This window comes from Oncorhynchus clarkii, chromosome 22, assembly GCF_045791955.1.
Source record: "Oncorhynchus clarkii lewisi isolate Uvic-CL-2024 chromosome 22, UVic_Ocla_1.0, whole genome shotgun sequence".
NCBI lineage: Eukaryota > Metazoa > Chordata > Actinopteri > Salmoniformes > Salmonidae > Oncorhynchus > Oncorhynchus clarkii.
In genome coordinates this window covers 11898487-11924021 of record NC_092168.1, presented here as the reverse complement: position 1 = coordinate 11924021, position 25535 = coordinate 11898487, and the positions used below count along the sequence as shown (strand labels likewise).

Sequence of the window (25535 nt, the reverse complement as noted above, 5' to 3'; positions counted from 1 at the left end):
TGTTTTGTTTTTATGGTTGGGTCAGTTTTAGGCCAGTAAAGTGAAGATGTACTTGAAAGTTGGTTGTTTCCCTAAAGAGAGATTAACCTTCTTGGGGAAAAAATGTCCGCCAATAATGACATCCTTCTCTGCCATGATGCGTGAGTTCAGGGGGACAACAGGGTACATTCTGAAGAACAGGAAGTACATCAGAAATGGTGTTAGAGCAAGATAAGGGAACTTTCAAGAACTCCATCCTTTCCAAAGTGACATACACGACCACTATTCACATTTCTTACCTTAGTGTTTCCTTGATTACAGCCTTGAGGAATGGCATGCAGTTGACATCTTGAGCAGATGGAATGTTGTCTCCTGGTACACAGCGTGACACCTCCTGATAAAGGGTGTTCTGCACATTGGAGTCCCTGGACAGCAGGTACATCGCCCACATCATGGTATTGGATGTCTTAAAATATGACAACAGCAGCGGTAGTGACTCAGGAGGCTACTGCCGGGAGAACGGCTCATTATAATGGCCGGAGGAAAGCAAATGGAATGGCATCAAACACCTGGAAACCATGTGTTTGATGTAATTGATACCATTCCACTTATCCCGCTCCAGTCGTTAACATGAGCCCGTTCTCCCCAAATAAGGTGTCACCAACCTCCTGTGGTTCGTGAATACATGCCCTTATCGTACAACACACTGGGGCCATACTTGTGAACTTTTGGTTAGAACATGGTTTAAATCAGTGCCCCCCCCACCCCTTCCCTCAGTTAGGCATTCAACTTACTCTTCAAAGTTGTAATAGAAGAATGCAGAAGGTGCCGTGTCGAATTTGGACAGTGCATAAGCAGTTTTGCTAATGTAATGTCAGTCATTACAGACCTTAGATCATGTTTATATTGTCAGAAATGTCCAGATCACCTAGCCCATGTCAGATAATATTTTTAGCTAGGTTTTTATAGCCCATTGATTTTGTTGTAATGTTTGAGTTACTCAGACATGAAATCCGTGTTCATTTTGTCAACAAAAATAGTGACCAAAATATTTGTCAAACACCTATTTTTCAGTGGCAATTGACGAGACTATAACTGACTAAATAGAGCCAGAAAAAAATATATAACTATTATTTTTCAGTTTACTAAAACGAAACAAAATGATCTCTGTGACTAAAATCTTACTACTAACTGGACTGGACAAAAGTTTTTGGAGTGATGTGAAGCTTTTCAGTGACAAACACAATTAATATTAGCAGCACAGATGAGCAGCCTTCATCAGCTGGTGAGCTGCTGGGAGCAAGCAACTAGTGTAGGCAGACAGGTTCTGCTCCAGCTCCGCCTCCGATTATACACATCGCGCAGGTGACCCTCTTGCTTCACTTTAGCTAAACAGTCACCACCAGCCTTCTAGTTAGCTACTCTTTGCCTGGTTAAAAAACACAAGCTGCTTTACGATATCACAGACAATAGCAGCATTGAGTTTAATGGTAAAACAATAGTCTAGCTATGTTTTTCTCCCACTTCAGTAGGCTTTAGAAAAGTAGGCTGTCTTTGAATTTGTAGTCTCGATCAATCCTTCCACATTTCTCACTGAATTTCATATACAGGTTCTGTATCCAAGTCTCCATCTTTTCTTCAGAGAAAACGTCTTGATTCTAGCCCTTAGGCTACCATTCAAAAGGCTTGACTCATAAAAGGGCACTACGTTTTTTTCTTTCTATTGGCAGGCCGCATTTTACATTCATAAAGCATATCGTGGGCTGTTCTAAAACCAACCATGCTACTTTTGGACTGGGCCGTCAACCATTTGTTTCGGCTACACCTTGTTCAGTGATGTTACCTCATTAGCTAGCTATAGCTAACAACTTGGGGGAGCGTTCAGCAGGACACGTTTTAGAAATATACTATGAAGAACAAACAACTTAATTCAAGAACATTTTTCAACTGAACGTGGCCCTAGTAACATTACCAGTAGCGTATATGCAAACATTTTGTGGCACAAAAAGAAAGGAAAAGGGATAGCAAACAATTTAATGACAATAGTGTCCAAAAATAGTGTTGATATATGTTAGCCCAGCTAATAACACATCCATGACAATGACATTCGCCAAAGTAATGAGTTGGCCTCATGTATAGACCCCCAAACAAATAAATAAGACCAAGGACATCCAAAATCCATCAGATTAACAGTTTTTAATGAAGCCAGTCTGATGGCCTGGAGATTGAAATATAGTTTGTCTCTTGGTACAAGCGTTGATGCACCTAAACTGCCTCCACCTTCTAGATGGTAGCGGGGTGAACAGGCAGTGATTCAGGTGGCTGAGGTCCTTGATGATCTTCTTGGCCTTCCTGTGACATGGGGGCGTGCTCTCTCTGCTGTCTTCTGTAGTCCACGATCAGCTCCTTTATTTTGTTGACATTGAGGGAGAGGTTATTTTCCTGGCACTACTCTGCCAGAGCTCTCACCTCCTCCCTGTAGGCTGTCTCGTCATTGTTGGTAATCACTACCACGTTTGTGTCGTCAGTAAACTTGATGATTGAGTTGGAGACGTGTGCGGCCACGCAGTCATGGGTGAACAGGGAGTACAGGAGGATGCTGAGCATGCACCCCTGTGGGACTCCCGTGTTGAGGATCAGCGTGGCAGAGGTGTTGTTGCCTACCGTCACAACTTGGTGTCAGCCCATCAGGAAGTCCAGGACCCAGTGGCACAGGCATGGGTTTCGACCCAGGGCCCTGAGCTTAGTGATGATCATGGAGGACACTATGGTGTTGAAGGCTGAGTTGTAATCGATGAACAGCATTCTGTAACACTTCACTTGACACCTAGCGTCACAACGTTTTGACACAGTCCAAAACATGTCATAATATTTCATAACAGCTGACATGACCGGTTACAACAAGTTATGTCAGCTGTTATGACACATATATTTAGACCTACTGTGACAATAATTGCATTATTTTATGGCTGGATATGACAACTACTGTACATTAGTGTCAAAACCCCCAAAAACCTACCACTGTAGTTATTTTATGGCTGGTTATGACACCTACAGTACTAGTCAAAAGTTTGGACACCTACTCATTGCAGACTTTTTATTTTTTACTTTGTAGAATAATAACACATACGGAATCATGTAGTAACCAAAAAAGTGTTAAACAAATCGAAATATATTATGTGTGTGAGATTCTTTAAAGTAGCCACCTTTTGCCTTGATGACAGCTTTGCATACCCTTTGGCAGTCTCTCAACCAGCTTCATGAGGTAGTCACCTGGAATGCATTTCAATTAACAGGTGTGCCTTGTTAAATGGAATTTATTTCCTTCTTTATGCATTTGAGCCAATCAGTTGTGTTGTGACAAGGTAGGGGTGGTATACAAAAGATAGCCCTATTTGGTAAAAGACCAAGTCCATATTATGGCAAGAACATCTCAAATAAGCAAAGAGAAATGACAGCCCATCATTACTTTAAGACTTGAAGGTCAGTCATGAGGACCGCCACAGGAAAGGAAGATCCCAAGTTACCTCTGCTGCAGAGGATAAGTTCATTAGAGTTACCAGCCTCAGAAATTGCAGCTCAAATAAATGCTTCACAGAGTGTTCAAGTAACAGACACATCTCAACATCAACTGTTCTGTGTGAATCAGGCCTTCATGGTCAAATTTCTGCAAAGAAACCATTGGGGCGGCAGGTAGCCTAGTGGTTAGAGCGTTGGGCCAGTAACTGAAAGGTTGCTGGATTGAATCCCCGAGCTGACAAGCTAAAAATCTGTCATTCTGCCCCTGAACAAGGCAGTTAACCTACCTTTCCCTGGTAGGCAGTCAATGTAAATAAGAATTTGTTCTTAACTGACTTGCCTAGGTGGGTTAAATGAAAAAAAAATACTGAAGGACACCAAGAAATACGAGCAATGGACAGGTAGAAATCTGTCCTTTGGTCTGATGAGTCCAAATTTAAGATTTCTGGTTCCAACCGCTGTGTCTTTGTGAGACGCAGAGTAGGTGAACGGATGATCTCTGCATGTGTGGTTCCCACCGTGAAGCAAGGAGGAGGTGGTGTGATGGTGCTTTGCTGGTGACACTGTTATTTATTTAGAATTCAAGGCACACTTAACCAGCATGGCTACCACCACATTCTGCAGCGATACACCATCACATCTGGTTTGCATTTAGTGGGACTATCATTTGTTTTTCAACAGGACAATGGCCCAACACACCTCCAGGCTGTGTAAGGGATATTTGACCAAGAAGGAGAGTCATGAGTGCTGCATCAGATGACCTGGCCACCACAATCACCCAACCTCAACCCAATTGAGATGAGTTGGACCACAGAGTGAAGGAAAAGCAACTAAAAAGTGCTCAGCATATGTGGGAACTCCTTCAAGACTGTTGGAAAATCATTCTAGGTGAAGCTGGTTGAGAGAATGCCAAGAGTGTGCAAAGCTGTCATCAAGGCAAAGGGTGGCTACTTTGAAGAATCTAAAATATATTTTGATATATTTTTGGTTATTACACGATTTCATGTGTGGTATTTCATAGTTGTGGATGTCTTCACTACTATTCTACAATGTAGAAAATAGTATATTAGCATCTCGAGTGGCGCAGTGGTGTGTTGGGTTGTGTTTCGGAGGAGTTGCAGCAGTTGCAGTGATGAGACAAGACTGTAACTACCAATTGGATACCACGAAATTGTGGAGAAAAAGGGGTAAAATATATTTAAGAAAATTGTCAAAATAAAGAAAAATCCTTGAATGAGTAGGTGTCTAAACTTTTTTTTTTACCGTGTTTATTGGATTTTCAAACACCATATTTACAAAATAATTGCACTTGTAAGTTATTTGGTAGTAATATAAAGCAACACATCAAGGACAACAATACAGCAAAACAAAGAGTGCGACAGAAATAACAAAAAAAAAACAAAGACAAAAGAAAGATATTTTGATAGTTGTTACAAGTCAACTAACACAGATAATACAGTCCTCCTTATCATCCGAGATTCCGTGTATACACATACCAGGCCTCTTACATCACCGATATATAAATATACATCACTCTGGAACTGCAGGGAAATCGTTTAACATAAGAAAAGAAGGGAGCCCACAATGCATAGAATTTGTCTATAGACCCATTGAGGGGGTGTTACATTTTTTCCAACTTTATGCAATTCAAAATGGATTTAATACAAAGAGCATGAGAAGGGGGTGCAAAGGATTTCCATCTAAGTCAAATGAATCGTCTCGCTAACAAAGTGACAAAGGAAATTACATCCTTATTCATTTTGGCCAGTTGTATTGTGGGAAAGGAAACCCCAAATAATGCAAGAAAAGGGTCTAGTTCGATGTGTGTGCCGCTTAATTCTGAGAGTGCGTTAAAGAGGTCTTTCCAGAAACCAACAAGAGATGGGCAACATCAAATTATGTGTACGTGATTAGCAGGAGACTGGTTACATCATACACAATTAGGGTTCACATCCATTGTACATTTTGGATAATCTCGCTTTGGTCCAGTGAGCCCTATGAATGAGTTTGCATTGAATGAGACCGTGCCGAGCGCAAATAGAAGAGGTATGTACCCTTTTGAGTGCCCCTTCCCATAGCTCATCAGATATTTCCTCACCCAGTTCCTCCTCCCATGAGGATTTAATATTGTTTGATGAGGTGGTTTGTAGTGAGCAAATTTGACTATTGATTATTGACAAGATGCCTTTCAGAGTAGGAAGTGGGATAAGAAATGTGTCAAACGGTGTTTCACCAGGAAGGGTGGGGAATCGGGGATCTATGCTGTGGACGTAACTCCTGATTTGTAAGAACCTAAATAAATTATGTCTGGGGAGACCAGATTTAGCTAATAATTGTTCAAACGTACTTAATGTATTGTTAATATAGAGATCTCTAAATCTTTTAATACCAAGACTAGACCATGTTGAGAATGCACCAGCAACCATAGATGGGGGAAAAGCTGGGTTTGAGGCTACCGAAGCGAAATGAGAGGTTGTCTGAAACCCAAAGTGGCATCTAAATTGACTCCAGATCTTCAATGTTGTTTTGACACATATGTTTGGTGAAGGAGGAGTAAGGGTCTGTAACGGAGGAGTGAGCGAGGGAAGACAATGATGCCGGTATAGATGAGGCGGCCCCCATCTCTATCCAAATTGGGGGTAGGAATATCTCCCTGCTCTGCAACCAGTACTGAATGAGCCTAAGGTTAGCGGCCCAATAATATAATCTTAAATCCGGTAGCGCTAGACCGCCGTCTGATCTGGGCCTCTACAAAAGCTGTTTTCATATCCTAGGGGGCTTTTTGTCCCATATAAAAAAGGTGGAATTAGGCCATCGATCTTTTTGAAAAACATATTGGGAATAATATCAGTAGGCACTGATAGAGAAGAATTTAGGGAGAGTATTCATTTTAACACAATTAATTAGTGCGACTAAGGAGAGGTGTAGCAAAAAACAGCGTTCCAAATCGTCCTTAGTACGGGTTAAAAGAGGAGCTGAAAAAGTTTTTATTTTTTGGTTTAAAAAAGGTTTTCAAATCTGATTGTGACGTGCACCCCAAGATAAATAAAACTACCGTGAGCAAGTTATGTAAAGGGATTTTTTTTAGCGGCCACATTAAGTGCCATCAATTAGCTTTTATTGAGATTCAGTTCATAACCTGATAAGTGACCGAAGGATGTGAAAGTGGCAAGGGAAGCAGGAACAGAAAAAGAAAGCTCAGATGTGTATAATAATAAATCTGCATATAAAGACAGTTTGTGTTCGTGTCAGTATCTGACTATACCTTTGATGAGGGGGTTGGAGCGAAGTGCTATTGCAAGGGGTTCTATGGTGAGGGCAAACAGTAATAGACTTAAAGGGTAACCCTGGCGTGTCGATCGTTGCAAAAGGAAGCAATCTGATTAGTGTTATTAGTCCTGACAGAGGCTTGAGGGGATGAGTACAGAAGTCTTATCCAAGTAATGAATTTGGAGCCAAAGCCAAATTTATTTAGTGTAAAAAATGTATTTCCATTCCAAATGCTTTCTCCACATCCAGGGATAGAATGGCTTTAGAGGCATTGGTGACAGAGGGATTACATATAATATTAAATAATTGAAGAATGAGTGTCTATTTTTAATAAGTCTTGTTGATCCGGAGAGACAATTGATGGGAGGACTGTTTCAAGAAGTTTGGCTAGAATTTTATAGTCGACATTCAGCAGACTAATTGGACGGTATGATACACTGTCGGGTCTTAGACAAGTCCCCAATTGGGTCTTATTCTTAAAAAAAAACTAAGACAAATGGTTGCCTGAGTGAGAGCACCATTTACAAATGCTTCATTGTACATTTCAATAAGAATAGGGGCTATTTTGGAGAGAATCTTGGGCTTCTCCTGGATTGAATGTATTTGACAGCCTTAGACAATTCTTCAACAGTGATCAGATGCTCTAATTTTTTAACCAAATCCCGGCGGACAGAAGGCACAACAGCAAGTGAGTGGAAGAAATCATTGACGTACAGTTGAGTGGTTAAAACTTTTTTGGGATCGGTGTCCCTTCCACGGGACGGTTGAGCTAACATAGGCTAATGCGATTAGCATAAGGCTGTAAGTAACAAGAACATTTCCCAGGACATAAACATACAGTTGAAGTTGGAAGTTTACATACACCTTAGACAAATGCATTTAAACTCAGTTATTCACAATTCCTGACATTTAATCCTCGTAACAATTCCCCGTCTTTGGTCAGTTAGGATCTCCACTTTATTTTAAGAATATCAAATGTCAGAATAATAGTAGAGAGAATAGTTTATTTCAGCTTTTATTTCTTTTACATTCCCAGTGGATCAGAAGTTTACATGCATTCAATTAGTATTTGGTAGCATTGCCTTTAAATTGTTTAACTTGGGACAAACGTTTCAGGTAGCCTTCCATAAGCTTCCCACAATAAGTTGGGTGAATTTGGTCCATTCCTCCTGACAGAGTTGGTGTAATTGAGTCAGGTTTGTAGGCCTCCTTGCTCGCACACACTTTTTCAGTTCTGCCCACAAATTTTCTATAGAATTGAGGTCAGGGCTTTGTGATGGCCACTCCAAGACCTAGACTTTGTTGTCCTTAAGCCATTTTGACACAACTTTGGAAGTATGCTTGGGGTCATTGTCCATTTAGAAGACCCATTTGCGACCAAGCTTTAACTGAAAAGATGTTGAGATGTGGCTTAAATATATCCACATCATTTTCCTGCCTCATGAAGCCACCTATTTTGTGAAGTGCAGTAGTCCCTCCTGCAGCAAAGCACCCCCACAACATGATGCTGCCACCCCCGTGCTTCACGGTTGGGATGGTGTTCTTTGGCTTTCAAGCATCCCCCTTTTTCCTCCAAACATAACGATGGTCATTATGGCCAAACAGTTCTATTTTTGTTTCATCAGACCAGAGGATATTTCTCCAAAAACGATGATCTGTACTGTGCAGTTCCAAACCGTATGGCTTTTTATGGCGGTTTTGGAGCAGTGGCTTCTTGTTCTGAGATTGATTTGCACTTTTCGCACCAAAGTACGTTCATCTCTAGGAGACAGAACGCGTCTCATTCCTGAGCGGTATGACGGCTGCGTTGTCCCATGGTGTTTATACTTGCGTGCTATTGTTTGTACAGATGAACGTGGTGCCTTCAGGCGTTTGGAAATTCCTCCCAAGGATGAAGCAGACTTGGAGGTCTACAATTTTTTTCGGAGGTCTTGGCTGATTTCTTTTGATTTTCCCATGATGTCAAGCAAAGAGGCACTGAGTTTGAAGGCAGGTCTTGAAATACATCGACAGGTACACCTCCAATTGACTCAAATTATGTCAATAAGCCTATCAGAAGCCACAACATAATTTTCTGACATTTTCTAAGCTGTTTAAAGGCACATTCAACTTACTATATGTAAACTTCTGACCCACTGGAATTGTGAAAAGAAATGCACCCTGATGACAAATGGTTGAGGGGGTTCTCCATCCCGGGGTCGGCTACACAGGTTGCGGTGGGCCCAGTCTAGCTGCAGCTTCTCCTGCAGGCCGAGCAACTTCTGAAGCAGCTGGGCCATGAACTCCGTCGGTCTTGGGCCCTCCACTCCCTCCGGTATTCCCAGAAGATGAATGTTGTTCCTCCGCATTCTACTTTCCATATCTTCACATCTATTGTCGAGGTATATCACCCTAGTTATTAATGAGCCAACGTTAGCCTCTAGCTCGCTAATGCGAGTGCTGTGGTCTGTAGCACCAAGCTCCAGCTCCGATAAGGCTGCTACGTGTGTCGAGCTTATTCTGTATACTCTATAGATTTTTTAAGCTCGTCTTTGACCATTGATATCTCTGACCTGAGATCGGTAAAATTGACTCTCCACCAAAAATATCAGTTTTGAGGGTGCCCATCACGGATTGTAGCAACTCTACAGTCAGTGTTCCTGTGGGTCAGTGTTCCTTCTCCTGATTTAGCGGCTGAATCCACGGCTGAATCAGGAGAGGGCACGGGCTTGCTGCGGCCTGCTCCGTTTTTGGCTGGGTAGAAAGCATTACATAATACATACAATTTTTCAAGGTTAAATATATACATTTGGTCACTAACTAAGGAAATGCGTTCTACATCCTTAGCTTCCAACAGCACCCCCTGCGTGTCCAAACTTTTGACTGGTACTGTACCTGCAATAGGCTACTTTATTATAAAGGATCCCCCCCCCCTGGTTGCTTCCCCTAATTTGAAACTCACACACCGCATAAACTGAGACGGTAGTTAAAGCTCCGCAGATTTACTTACCGTATCGACTCCAGCCAATAACAGCTCAGCGACGCTGCCATACACCTCCTTATTGGTCATCTTTGTATTGGAGAGGAGGTACGTTAAGTATTCTCCCTCAACTTCCTGGTTTGTGTCCACTCGCTTCTGAATTGCCTCCATCTTCATCTCAATAAACTTCACAGCTGAAAAAGAAAGTAATTATCCATCTGTACTAATAGGTAATCAAATTAATTCCAATATCAACAATGCACACTCAAATCCAGTGCTCTTAAATCATTGAGATGTGCAGAAGTGCACAGAATGTCTTATGCTGAAGAATTCACAGAATTTGAAGATGCCCTCCCAGCCAGCGATGTAGCGCCCATAGAATGGCAGGATGTTGCGGCTCCACTTGGGCAGCATGGCCACCGGCAAGCTGTAGGAGAACATCTGAGCGATGGAATCGATGAAGTGCTGCGTCTCCACTGGGATCTCTTCCTCCAGACAGCCGATCCGAGTCTCAAACAGGATGGAAGAGATTCCTGAAGAACAGAGATTTAAAGTTTAAGATAAACTTTTGTCTGCATGTGAATGGTGAAGCCATAGACTTATGGAGCACAGACACCATCACTGCTGATACTGTACATATGATGCAAAGGGACAGATTAACAGCAAAGTCATCACTATCATTTGCTCAGCTCAGCAGCACGAAGAGAGAGTAAACACAGCTTTAACTACCTGTTGAAAACATTTTGACCCAGAGGGACAATTAGATTTGTCTCTGACCCAGTTCTCCAATCACAGCTGCAGTGCAGGCGAGGCCAGCAGAACTCCACATCAGGCTGGTCAGAGGTTCTAAACAACTCTCCATGACACCAAACTCTTTTTGTACGTCCACATATATGTTGGTGAGAGTAAACCAGGAGCAAAGTTCATGTGAATCAGCCCTTGAAGACAACACCAAATATGTTTGTCAGATTCACAAAGTCTGAATCTACTTTCTTCAGCGAAGTGAGGAGGATGAATGCAGACACTTCAATGTGTACAAGTGGGTTATTATGCAGGATTAGTGTTTCCAAGCTGTGCAGACCAAATGAACTGTTCTTTGTAATCATGTTTTTATCCAAGCAAAAATCTAAATTTACCCAGTCCCTTAAATGTAAAGTCTACAATAGTGGTGACTTTATTAACAAATAAATCCAGCCGCTCGAGATTCATCAAGCAACTCTGAAGTGATGTTTGTGATGTGTAAATTACTCAAGGAAAGTCTCCACAGCAACGTGACAGGACTCAAGTGTTATAAAACATACCGAGCTCAGGTGCGCATGTTAACAGTCATGTCTGTTAGAGTCTTCAAAGAATGGATCAATGTGAAGTTAACAGTGCCATACCCTCAAAGTTGTATTACCTTTATACCCTGGCAGTTTCTCAATGCAGAGGTGTAGTTGTACCTACATTTAGGAAGCTTTAAGACCATTTTTGTAATTGACGGTTTGAGTACTGTTTTACAAATGGATTCAGATGAATTTTCCCTGTCAAAGGAAAATTATATATTCTGCTGATTCCAGACTACAAAAGCTCTATTTACAGGTTATTAATATTGGACAAAATGAGATACAATATAATTTCAAAGTAATGGAATGCTCCTTTTGTTATATGACGTGCATTAGGAACAGTAAACATTACCTCTTGAAGATGGAAATAAGGTAGCTGAAGAATGACTGAGCAGTTTTGGTGTCTCAAAATGACTATCCCCTCTGACTCAAAGTCCAGGGTTGTCAATGACTAACATATTGACTATGCTACATAGCAAATCAGAAATATCCCGTATACAGCTGATGATTGTGAGTTTCTTAAAAAAAGGGATCCCACCCACAATGCATCTCACTTCCTCCTAGCCTCTGTCTACTTCAGAGGTAGTGATAAGCATTGTCTGTTCATCTGACATACTAAGATGCCAGACACTATGTAAAGCATAATTTTCCATATCATTACAAAACAACACCTTAAACCATGACAGGAGAGACTTCACAAATACAGCAAAGAGCTAGTGTTTTTATGAGTAAGTTCATATTTAAAGTTGTTATTCAGCACTGTCAACACTTTTTTTAACACTTAAAAACCATTGAATGTGCTTTCTCCCTACTTCCACTCCCGCTACAACCAGCACAACAGATGCAATGAAGGGATACAGCAGTGTTTCGATAAGCTTGCGTTGTTATTATTTAAGTAACGTTTAAAATCAAATCTAGGCTTGCATTTTGACTCAGAACGTGATCTTGACTCAGAAAAGGTTGGTGACCACAGCTTTACAGCATCCAGGTATGAGGCATTAGGATGCAGCTGTAATGCATAGCAAGACTAGCATGTATGACCCCGTTATAATGTCGTATAATCATCTCATAATGAGCCGGACTAAATAACAGCCAGTTTGAGACCGTTGAAAATGTTAAGCAACGAGATAGCCCACATGACATTAAAAGCCTTGTTATTATAAGACATTTCAAAGCCTAGTAATGCTTATAACAAGTTAGAATTATATTATAATTATACCTGGATGCTTTAAAGATCCAGTCAAACATGCAACTTGACCCAACTTGATCAAATCATTGAACTTAAAATGAACTGTAGATATAGTGAAGGGTGAAAGAATCGCCGTCCCAACTCATAGGCAGAATTTCCCACGTACCCTCCAGAGAGAATCGGTAGAGCTCATTGGACAGGTTGTTCACCCGGTCTCCCGTGGGGCTGGTCCGGCGTAGGTGGTAGATCCTCTTGATCAGGTCGCTGACCACCTCGTTGACCACGTCTCCGTACTGCACCGAGTCTTTAGGGTGCAGCATGCGCTTGTTCAGCACAGTCCTCAGATTGTACCACTTCACCCCTTCCCTGTCAGGAAACATATACTGTATCAGGAAACATGCATGACACATTCACAACAATAACATTGATGATGCATTAATTAATTGGTACATGTTGGAATTTAGGTAACTTCATATTGAATTCAAGCAGGATAAGATGGGATAAAGCTTTAACTTCAGCTTCTGTGTAAATTGCATACAGTATGTAACAATAGTGTATTACTACTCTTACGTAACCGGCTCATTTAAATGGATGTACTGTTTTTGAGCATCCAGTTTGATTAACGTGACTGGACCTTGACCTAAAAAGCCACACAGGGTGTTGTGCTGGTCTTGCAGCACTTGGAGTTCACGGAACACAAAACTAAGGAAATAAATCAGAATGACTGCACTGCTTTTCGATTTGAAGCATATGTGTTGATATACATAGGAAATCTGACAAAGCTAGATAGCTGCTAAGTAAAAATACATGTCATCTCATACAGTTTGATGGTTCTAAAAGGACACTCCCAGTGCAAACTGTGTTTGTCCATAGTTCACGTTTCCTGCCTTGCACACACGCATGGTCTATAGAAATGTGTAATGACAGCCTTTTTTGAATCACTGGATCTGTAGCATTTTCTTTCATGACAGAGCACTAGTGTATCAATGGCATCACTGCAGTGATGTGTAGTCAAGGTAGGCAGGGTAGACAGTGCTTACCCTGTGATATATATACTGTATATATATATATATATATACAGTGCCTTCAGAAAGTATTTACATCCCTTGATTTATTCCACATTTTGTTGTGTTACAGTGTGGGATTAAAATGGATTCATTCATCATTTTGTGTCAACAATCAACACAAAATACTCTGTCAAAGTGGAAGAAAAATATTTACAAAATGTTAGAATTGATGAAAATAAAACACTCATTTATCTTCCTTACATAAGTATTCATCCCCCTGAGTCAATACATGTTAGAATCACCAGTCTTTCTGGATAATTCTAAGAGTTTTGCACACCTGGATTGTACAATGTTAAAATTCTTCAAGCTCTGTCAAGTTGGTTGTTGACCATTGCTAGACAGCCATTTTCAAGTCTTATCATAGATTTTCAAGCCGATTTAAGTAAAAAAAATGTAACTAGGCCACTCAGGAACATTCAATGTCGTCTTGGTAAGCAACTCCAGTGTATAGTTGGCCTTGTGTTTTAGGTTATTGTCCTGCTGAAAGGTGAATTTGTCTCCCAGGGTCTGTTGGAAAGCAAACAGAACATGGTTTTCCTCTAGGATTTTGCCTGTGCTTAGCTCTATTTCGTTTCTTGTTTTCGTTTTTTAAAAACTCCTTAACGATGACAAGCATACCCATAACATGATGCAGCCACCACCACGCTTGAAAATATGAAGAGTTGTACTCAGTAATGTGTTGTGTTAGATTTGCCCCAAACATAACGCTTTGTACTCAGGACAAAGTTCATTTTGGGCTGTTTTACTTTAGTGCCTTATTGCAAACAGGATGCATGTTTTGGAATATTCTTATTCTGTTCAGGCTTCCTGCTTTTCACTCTGTCATTTAAGTTAGTATTGTGGAGTAACTACAATGTTGTTGATCCATCCTCAATTTTCTAATATCACAGCCATTAAACTCTAAATGTATTAAAGTCTCCATTGGCTTCACTGTGATATCCCGGAGCGGATTCCTTCCTCTCCGGCAACTGAGTTAGGAATGACGCCTGTATCTTTGTAGTGACTTGGTGTATTGATACACCATCCAAAGTGTAATAGTCAAAGTGATAATCAATGTCTGCTTTTTATCATTTTTACCCATCTACCAATAGGTGCCCTTCTTTGAGAGTATTTGAAATTCACTGAGGGACCTTGTGTGGGGTGCAAATAATGTTAAACCCGCTCACATTCTGAAATTGCATTTTTGTCCCCCCCACCCAGTTTTATAATTTTGGCATCAGTGTGCTTTAGGAGTACGTAGACGCCTCTGAGCGGCTGGATTTAGGGCTGTGCAGACAACAGAGCACATGTGGACAGGCTGTGTGAAGGTAAAGCTTCCGAAAGGCTGGCTTAGGAACGGCACAGGGGAGTTGAACAAATGTAGTTATAGATACACAAATATCATACCCCCAAGACATGCTAACCTCTCACCATTAAAATAACAGGGGAGGTTAGCATTTTGGGGGGGGGGGGGGGGGGGGTACGATATTTATGCCTATGTAACTTTCACTCATTATTATTTCCGAGTCATTCAGGGATATAATGTAATCATGGTAGGATCCATATTAATGTAGAAGTGTTTAGAAAACATTCTATTCTTATTTACAATAAAAGTGACCCAAAATGTCACAATACATGATTTACCATTGAGTTTGAGTTAACTTTGTTTTTACAGGGACAGTGCACATTAATCAATGTTTCAGTAAAAGTGCCGGTTTTAGCCAGCCGGCTAATTTTCAACCGCAGTCCCTGGGCAGGTTATTAAAAACAATTACAATATAGACAATCATTGAGCAGTGAGCACACGCAGAGCAACATAGGACAAGCAGAGCAACATAGGACAAGCAAGACGTAGCATACAGACAGAGCAACCTAGAACAAAAAGCAGCAAGACAAAATTCATAAAAGCAACAGTGTTTCCACACCTCACAAGCTACAGACAACATGGAAAGCGGCAATACACCGCTAGGGATTATATTCACAAATCTGACTGACCTTAAGCCATGTCTTCATGCATTTTGTGAAAGTTTGATATGTGGTGCAGTTGTGTGTGTCTGATGGCAGTGTATTCCAGACATAGGAAGCTCTCACAGAGAAAGTGGATTTACTAAAGGTGCTTTTCTTTAAGGGAACTATACAGTCACCTCTCATGGCAGACCTTGTGGATCTGCTGCCATATGTTTGGGTTTTCTGTTTAACAAAAATACTGAGTGGAGGGGGAGCCAGGCCATTTACGATCTTGAAAACAAGACGTGAGTCGGTGTATTGCACAAGATTTTCCCAACTCAGGAGCTCATGCTTTCTGAGGATGTAACAGTGATTATGGCTATTGTGTGACCAAACACTAGTTCAGCCGGGCTGAAACCTAGGGACTCCTGCACAGTTTCACGAGCAGCAAACAAAACTAGAGGAACTCCCTCATCCCAATCTTTCTCAGATTCCAAACAATATTTACGTAGCATAGACTTCAGTGTCTGATGCCATCTTTCAAGCGCACCCTGAGACTCTGGGTGATAGGCGCTTGACACACGGTGCGTAATTGACAAGGATTTTAACACCTGCTTGAAGAGCTTGGATAGGAAATTGGTACCTTGATCGCTTTGTACCACCTTAGGTAACCCGAATGTCGTGAAGAATTTTGTTTCAAATATTTTTTATTAAAAACACACAAGAATGGTGTATAGGTATACAAGACAGGTATACAATTCTTATCTAAACATAAAAGAGCATAAAGGAACAACAAGACCCAGAGTTCTGGGTGCAGAACAAATAATACAAAACACGACATACAAAACAAGGACACGTAGAGAGAAAGAGGGAAGATGTCCCCCCAACCCCCCCCCCCCCCCCCCCCCCCCTCCCAACTGCTCGGGTGGCAGGGCCAGCACATGCTGCCCAAAGGTAGATTAAAATATTACAATTGAGAGTGCGTTAATAAGTACAAATTCACAGCGCCGACTCATCCAAGTAGGAGAGGAAAGGCTGCCAGATTTGATCAAATGTTGATAATTTATTGTTCAGAATATATCTAATTCTTTCTAAGTGTACAGTGTTTGCCAATTCACTGAGCCATAATTTGGTAGAGGGCGCTTCCCTCCTCTTCCAAAACAACAAGATTAGTTTTTTTGCCGAGATGAGACCGTACGAGATTAGTTGTTTTTGGGGGTTGGTTAATCCGTTTAGGGACTCAGATACTCCCAGGATTATCAGAAGCGGGTCTGGATCTATTGAAGTCTCCAAAACTTCAGAGAGGATCCCAAAAATTCCACTCCAATAACCATGCAAGCTAGAGCATAGGGCAAAGCAGTGGAGTAGTGTACCCTGCGTAGCCTGACATTTATCACATGTAGGGGATGTGTCAGGAAATATCCTATGCAGTTTAGTTTTGGAATAGTGTAATCTGTGTAATACCTTGAATTGTATGAGACGATGTCTGGAATTAATGGAGCATGTGTGGATACTCCAAGCTCTCTTCCCAGTCTGCCACCGAGATGTCAGTCCCTAGTTCTTCCTCCCATTTTGCCTTGATGTCATCAGTGGAAGGTGTGCTAACAGATTGAAAAGCATCATATAGACGCGATATCAGTTTATCGGAGGTGGGGCATATTTTTATACATCCGTCAAACACGGAAGGTTTAGCATTCCCAAATGTTGGGAGGTGTTTTCTAACGTAGTCTCTAATTTGTAGGTATCTGAAAAAATTACTTCTGGGAAGGTTATAAGTTTCCCTCAGCAGCTCAAAGGAAGCAAAGGTCCCTTCTATGTATAAATCCCCTATGGTACTTATCCCCAATTCTCCCCATCGCTCAAAGGTGTTATCAAGGTTAGAAGGGGCAAAGGAGGGATTCCTGGCGACAGGGAGCATGAATGACATTGGTCTAAGCTCAAAGTGGACTTTAATTTGCTTCCAGATTCGGACTGTGCTATGTATAATAGGATTGTTACAATAAAGTGACATCTCCAGATTGACAGGTGACAAAATCACAGCGCCAATAGAGAAGGGGTGACACTCCTCACGCTCCATACTAAGCCAGCTGGATGCCGGAAGTACGTCATCCAGCAGAAACGTAACAATGCGGAGGTTAGCGGCCCAGTAATAAAATATAAAATTTGGGAGAGACAATCCTCCTTCCATCTTGGATTTACAGAGGTGTTTTTTACCTATCCTGTGTGTTTTATAATCCCAGATGAAAGGATTGATAATTGAGTCCAGTTGTTTATGAAAGGATTTAGGTATGAATACTGGGATGTTCTGATATAGGTAGAGCAGTTGTGGGAGGAAGACCATTTTAATGGCATTAATTCTTCCGAGCAGAGAAATTGGGAGAGTTCTCCAAAATAGTATGTTTGCTTTGAGTTTTTGTATCAGAGAGGGGAAATTCTCTTTAAATAGCAAGGAGTATTGTTTGGTAACTACAATTCCTAGGTAGGTACATTTTTCCGAAGATAACGTAAATGGGAGATGTTCTGGCCAGGAGGTATTTTGCGACCGTATGGGCATTAATTCACTCTTGTTCCAATCTATTCTGTATCCCGAGAAGGTACCAAACAAATTGATCACATCAAGAATAGCTGGGATACTAGCCTGGGGTTCTGTTACATAGAGGAGGATGTCATCTGCGTATAGGGAGATCTTATTTAGAGTATCTTTAGTATTATAGCCGTGTATTGCTGCATGAGATCTAATCGTCTGAGCGAGCGGTTCGATAATTAGGGCGAAGAGCATAGGCGACAGCGCACAACCCTGCCTTGTCCCCCTGTTGAGGTTAAATCGGGGCGACAATGATTGGTTAGTGAGTATTCTGGCACAGGGGTTCCTATATAAAAGCTGGATCCAATTTATGAACCTATCTCCAATATTAAATTTCTGTAGGACCTTGAATAGATAGGGCCACTCAACTTGGTCAAAGGCCTTTTCGGCGTCAAGAGATATGACGGCAAGGTCTACGTTGGGTAACCTCTGAGAATACATAATATTGAAGAGGCGCCTGAGATTGAAGAATGAGTTTCTGTGAGAGGATAAAGCCGGTCTGATCCGAATGGACCAACTTGTCAATTAAAGTGCTAAGCCTGTTAGCCAGAGTTTTTGCTAAAATCTTTTGGTCTGTATGACCCTACCTCTTCTGGATCCTTACCCTTCTTATGTATAACTGTAATGAACGCTTCGTCCAAAGTAGAAGGGAGAGCTCCATCCTCATTGGCCTGAACCAACATTTTGTGCAGATAGGGAGAGAGCATGTTGCTGAATGTTTTATAGAATTCACCAGGGTATCCATCTGGGCCCGGGGTCTTGCCACTCTTTAGAGATTTAATTGTTTCTCGAATTTCATCAAGAGATATTTCCTTATTCAGGAAGTTAGAATCTTCCTGGTTCAGGGCAGGAAGATTACAGTCCTCCAAAAATTTTTGCATCATTAAGGGGTTAGGATCCGCTTTAGATGTATATAGAGTCTCATAAAACTGCTGGAATCTGTCATTGATGTCTTTGGGGGAAGAGAGTAATTCCCCAGATGCAGATTTAACCCTGTGAATCATTCGGTCACTCACATTTTTTCGAAGTTGTCTGGCGAGTAATTTGTGTGGTTTGTCACCAAACTCAAAATATTTTTGGTTGGCATAGAGAAAAGATTTAGCAATTTTAGCTGAGAGAATCTGATTATATTCTAATTTTAAAGAGGTCATTTTTTTATGTTTCTCCATAGATGGGTGGCTAGCATTCTCCCTATCCAGTAAGTGAATTTGTCCCTCCAGTTCTTCCAGTTTTCCTCTGTTTTGCCTACTCCTGATGATACAGCCTCTCAGATAAGCCTTCAGTGTTTCCCACAATAATGCTGGGGAGGTCTCTGTGTTGTCGTTGGTATCAAAGAAAAATGTAATTTGGTCTTTAAGATATTCACTGAGGATTCAACCTCCAGACCCTCTCGTTTGGTACAATGTCACCCAATCTCAGGAAGAAGGTGAGTGGACTGTGGTCCGAGATTATAATATCATGATACCTCACATTACAGGTATAGGGGAGTAGTCTAGCATCCAACAAAAAGTAGTCAATTCGAGTGTAAACCTTGTGAACATGAGAGTAAAAGGAGTGTTCCCTACCCGTAGGGTTAGCGATCCTCCATATATCAAATAAGTTTGAATTTTTTATGTAGGTATTCAAGAATTCGCTTGAATAGGAGGTAGGGGTTCGCCGGGTAGAGGATCTATCCAAATTTTGGTCTAGCACACAGTTAAGGTCCCCTCCAATGACCAGGTTAGTATGGGAGATATCTGGAATCAGGGCAAGGACTCTGATTCAATGTTTGGCCCATAGATATTTAGTAGAGTTACTGAGGTAGAGTGGATTTCTCCTATTGCGATCACATACCGACCCTCTTTATCCGCAATAGTGGTTTTATGTAGAAAGGGAATTCCTTTCCGTACCAGAATCGCTGTGCCTCTCGTTTTGGCAGAGAAGTTAGAATGATACACTTGCCCCACCCACCTACACTTAAGTCTGCTATGAGAGTTATTCTTCAGATGGGTTTCTTGCAAAAATATAATATCAGACGAGAGTGCTTTCAAGTGGGCTAGGACCTTGCCCCTCTTAATTGGTTCGTTTAAACCCTTGACATTCCAGGAAGTGAATGTAAGCCCCGCCCTCCTCTCGTTTGTAGTTCCTATGGTGGCCTGCATACCATGTAACTTGATAAAAAGGTAAGAAAGCGCACCAAACCATCACGATCAGCATATGTAGCACCTACACCCGAGCAGTATCCAACCCACCCCTCCCCCCCTGCAAGCACCTTTACTTCCCACCCTGTTCCCCTAATTTCCCCAACACTTACCCCCCCATCAACCCACATTTAACAGGCATGCACAAACAGGAGAGAAAAAAAAAGGAAAAATAAAAATAATAAACACATTGTCTGGCCGATGCCAAAAAAGCACGGCGCGACCTCGAACAAGAGGTAAAACAAAATAAAATCCCAACTATACGTTCACCTCTCACTATCCTAGAACTTCTACTAACATATGAACTGAGGAGGCTCCCGCGAGTTAAGTGTTCAGTTAGCATCTAATAAACCTAAACCGAATAAGTTGCAACTTAAACATATTGCGCATTTAAGCGTCATCCTGGGTCAATCCCAGAGATAAGCAAGATATAGCCTCAAGATTATATTGCTAAGCACTGCCGGTCAAAAAATAAACCATCCGCAACCGACATAGTCAGCTGTACCTTTACATACTGTGGGTCAGGAGATCGGAACAAGGATTTGTTAAAAAAGTTCCCCCCCATAAACAAAATATGTTTAATAAAAAATAAATAAAAATATATACATTTTACATTTTTATTAAACATATTTTGTTTATGGGGGGAACGTTTTTAACGACACACACACACACACACACACACACACACACACACACACACACGTATGTATACATACCCACACAAAAATCATATATAAAAATATATATTTAAAGAATATGTATATACATCCATATGCACATATACACATACAAACATTCATACCCCAGAATAACAATCTACACTGATTTAAAATATACACATACATAATACTAAAATGCTAAGAGAAAATAGTAATAAAGTACAACTAGTAATTATATGTACGCACACCTACACAGACATAAGCACTACAGCGGGCTGGGCTGGTGGGACTCTAGTCGGGAGAGAGGCCCACGGCCAGACAAAGGCAGAACGGCACAAAACATCAACCTGCTAACCAGGTGTCTGCCCCCTCCCAACCATCACCCCCAGTCCCCTGCAAGCAATAAATAAATGGTATGGTAGTAAGAATAATGTAAGGATTGTAAAATAAATAACGAAACAAAACAAGTGGGGGAATATAAGTATATCCGTCCGAAGGTGTCAGTGATCAAACCTGGAAGTAAAAAATATGCATCGCTGAGCACAGCCGGGATGAAAGTGAATGTAACGTTAATTGAGAGCTCTGACCGCCATCCATTGGTCTGCTCAGCGTCTTACATGTTCGGTAGCCCTTGTTGAGCCCGTTTAATACGTTTTCACCCAATATGGTATAGTATGGATTCAAGTCCATGAGCAGACCCTAACACGCAATAACAAGGCACTCTAACCCGTACATCTGGGTTGCCTTTATCCGGGGATATACATATGGTGTATATCCCCGGATAAACTTCTCTGCGTCCAAAACCGAGGAGAGCCAAATCTTCTCACCGGAAGGCGGGGTAATTCTTAGTCTTGCAGGGAAGAGTAAGGCTGGGCGAAGATGGAGTTTGTAGAGTTTGGTCATGACATCTCTGTAGTCGGCGCGATGCTTTGCCACATCGGGCGCATAATCCTCATAGACACGAATGGATGCCCTTTATGCGACAGGTTGCCCCTCATTCGAGCTTCACGCAGGATAAGATCCTTGGTCTTGAAACTGTGACAACAGATGATTACTGGGCGAGGACGTTTGCCCGGTCCAGGCACTGGGACAAGGGAGCGATGTGCGCGGTCCAGCTGGGGATCCGAATCCAAAACATCCGATCCCATTGCATCCTTCAATAGCTTGGCGAAGAAGTCGGTGGGGCGAGAGCCCGCCTCTACCCCCTCTGCCAGACCAACAACGCGAAGGTTATTACGTCTGGATCGGCCCTCCAGGTCCACCACTTTCACAGAAAGCCTCTGCACAGTATCCTGCAATGACGTGCATAGCTTCTCTAACTCGTTGTCACGTTGTTGCATGTGCCTCCCGCCATGTCTGTCTCGTTGTTTAGTGAGGAGTAGGCCTCCGCTGTGGATTTATTGTCCTTTGGTCGCTTATTACTCAGCATTTTCACATAAAAAGTTACAATCTTGTATTAGAAAGAAACGTTTGTTGTAAAAAGTGCCATAAAGTAGGTTAAATTAGATTAATTCGCAAAAAAGTTGCAGGAGCCTCTCAAGCACAGCCGTTCACTCCAACATGCTAGCTCCGCCCCCGTCGTGAAGAATTTTAGTAAGGCTTTACTCACTACCGGGGCTGTAATCCTTCTCAGAGGAATAGCCTCGGGGTATCTTGTAGCCATACACATTATCGTTAACAAAAACTGGTTACCCGATTTTGTCTTCGGTAACCGTCCGACACAATCAACCACCACATGCTCGAATGGTTCACCTATGACAGGTATGGGACAAAGAGGAGCGGGAGGAATAACCTGATTTGGTTTTCCTGTTATCTGACATGTGTGGCATGTCCGACAGAACTGAGCCACATCTTGTTTTAAACCCGGCCAAAAGAAATGTCGAAGGATCCGATCATAAGTCTTTGTGATTCCTAAATGACCAGACCACTGGTGATCATGAGCAAGGGATAACACATTTTGTCGAAAGGCTGTAGGAATCACTATTTGGTAAACAGCATTCCAATCTCCACCCGCGTCAACATGGGATTTCCATTTACGCATGAGGAGATTACCATCAATGAAGTAAGCCATGTTCTTCTTCTTTACATCTTCCAACGAGACAACACTAGAAAAACATTTAGCAAGCTTGTTGTCAACCTTTTGGTTAGCAATCAGCTGCTCACGAGTGACTGGTAACTGTATTGCAGCAGCAATAAGTTCAACGTTCTTTGATTCTTTCCTGGGCTGTTTGTCAGAGGTGATCAACTTCTCAGAGGTATCACACAATCCATCCTCTTGATCAACCTCTTTGAACAGAACAGTGTTCGGCAATATCGTTACCCATTATAAAGGTCACACATTTCACTGGCAACATAGGACGTACCCCCACTCTGAATATTCCACTGATTAACTCAGAGTGTACTTTCACAAAGTGCAATGGCACAAAACCCATTTCAATACCCTGCACTAACACACTGGAACCACAGTATGTATCGTCAGATAAGGGCAACACATCAGAAAATATAAACGACTGCGTATTTCTAAGGATTTTAACCGGACGCTGAGACGCATCGTCATTCGTTAGGGACACAAACCCCTTGAAAATGAATGGTTCATAACTGCGGTCGGGGACTGAGACTTTCAAACTGCAGTTACCCTGAGGCACCTGTTTTGTTGCAGATCTCACAACCGTACGAATTAGACCAACACCTGTTGGCGGCTTGGCACGAAGAGGCATCCCTTGTTTGCGTTTAAGCATGAAGCAATCATTAATCATATGTCCCACTTTATGACAATAGAAACAGGAACGCTCATTCTTCTGGCGTGCTTGATATACTACCGCTGGCCGACTAGGGCTAAACGTAGGAAACTCAGTGGCTCTACTCTCAGTATGAGCCGAAAACACACTCTTGTGCGTCAACACAAACTCGTCTGCCAACACAGACACTTCTGCCAGGGAGGATACTTTCTGTTCGTTTAGGTAAACTGCAATGCGTTCGGGTAAGCAATTTTTTAACTCTTCCAACAAGATTAACTCCCGGAGAGAGTTGAAATCAGTTACCTTACTAGCAGCATGCCATTTATCACAGATTTCCTTTGTCTCTAGCAAATTCCACAAAAGTCTTACTAGAAGACTTTCTATGAGACCTAAATCTCTGTCGGTATGCCTCAGGCACAAGCTCATAAGCACGAAGAACAGTAGCTTTGACCACTTCATAATTCAAACTGTCCTCCAGAGGTAGCGCTGACAAAACCTCTTGGGCTTTACCAGTTAATGTACACTGAAGTAATAGGCACCATACCTCTTCAGGCCATTTCAATGCTACGGCTATACGCTCAAATACACAAAAATAGGAGTCAACCTCCGACTCTCTGAACAAAGGTACTAAGGCAATCTGCCTACTAATGTCAAACGTGTTTGAGGACACAGCAGGTGAGGACGACTCACTAACAGTGACAGCAGGACCGGAGGCTAGCCTCGCTGTCTCTGCCTCCAGTTCCATCTGGCGCATTTTAAACGTCATCTGCCGTTGTTCTTTATCTGCCTCAATTTTACACATCTCCAAATCTAAATGCCGCTGTTCTCTTTCTGCCTCAATTTTACACATCTCCAACTGGAGAGTCTCTCGCCTAATTTGGGCTCTCACAGTTGGAACTGTGCTAAACGGACATCCCTCCTGGCATCACCATTTGACAGTGGGGAGAGTGGATCAAAACGGGACAACAAGGCTGGTGTATTAGCCTCTCCCTCATTATCAGACACCAATGGGCTTACAGGAGCAGCAACATCCGCTACAGGGGTAGTAGGCTCAGGCAGCGGTAACACAAGCACCTGCTCTTCCAACAATACATTTAACACTAGCTGTTTAACCTCCGCCTTAACTAAACTCTGAGGAATCAATATTGAATAATGGTCAGCCAAGGTCATTAAGTCAACTCTACGACATTTGTCAAAAACCTCCCACGAAGGGTTATCCAAATAGGATTTCAAATCAAAAGTAGCCATCTTAAACTACTTCACAAGAGCCAAAGAAAATAGCAAACACTAATTCTACTTCAGCTATGACGCTCAACACTGAACTATACCACTATCACAATCTACATGAGCGGCATGGGTGTCAGTTATGACAAATCCCGGATGAGCCCCCACTTATGTTACGAATCCCTTTTGGCCCGACAGTCTAGGGGGGGGATGGTAATGAGACCCGTAACATAACTCATGCAAATTATAATTGTGACAAAGTAAAAATGTGAACGAAATAACCACGACAACTGAAATCTACCGTCAAACTCAAGGTTTATTAATAAACACACAGTAATGGGGGGGGGGGGGGGGGGGGGGGGGGGGGGGGAGTAGGAAAAGGGGCTGAGCTGGACCCAAGGAAAGAAACAATAAGCATCCAAAACACCCCTAAGCTAGACTAGCCTACTTTAACAACAGCTAACTAACTAACCAAAAATACAGTGGGTGGTCCGCCCAATTCTAACTAGTGTATTTAACAAAGTCTAACTACGGGTAGTGTATGCTTAAAACACAAAGAGAGAGTGAAACACAGTGATCTACAGACATGGCATTTACAGAGAGATTGAGCTCTAGAGCAAACAACTGATGGGGTTTTTAAACCAAGGGAAAATAACTGTGATTGGGTAGGAAACAGGAGGAGGAGGTGTGTCTTCTGATTGATGATTGGATTGTTGACTGATTGGGGAGTGATGATTTTCACCTGTGAGGGGAGAAGGAGAAAAAAGAAACACACACACACAGGATACTTGTATCCGTAACAGGCTTCCTATCAAGCACTTTGAGAGCCTGTTTGTAGACAGACTGAATAGGTCTTAATGTTGTACAGCAAGCTTGGGCCCAGCTAGTAAAGCAGTATGTTAAGTGGGGGAGTATC

At 42.0% G+C, this 25535-nt stretch overlaps 1 protein-coding gene across 4 annotated transcripts in view; it reads right to left on the bottom strand.

The window, feature by feature from the left end:
• Positions 1 to 25535, bottom strand: part of LOC139380388 (cytochrome P450, family 27, subfamily A, polypeptide 1.1) — a 38961-nt gene that overhangs the window by 7685 nt on the left and 5741 nt on the right. For 3 of the 4 annotated variants that reach the window (XM_071123024.1, XM_071123025.1, XM_071123026.1), the window contains exons 3-7: positions 12408 to 12607; positions 10063 to 10260; positions 9758 to 9921; positions 279 to 445; positions 88 to 169 (exon numbers count right to left, since the gene is read on the bottom strand). In XM_071123024.1, coding sequence (XP_070979125.1) covers positions 88 to 169; positions 279 to 445; positions 9758 to 9921; positions 10063 to 10260; positions 12408 to 12607 — 811 coding nt within the window. Of the gene's footprint in view, positions 1 to 52; positions 170 to 278; positions 446 to 9757; positions 9922 to 10062; positions 10261 to 12407; positions 12608 to 25535 lie in introns of all 4 variants that reach the window. The other variant, XR_011628438.1, reaches the window with a different exon arrangement.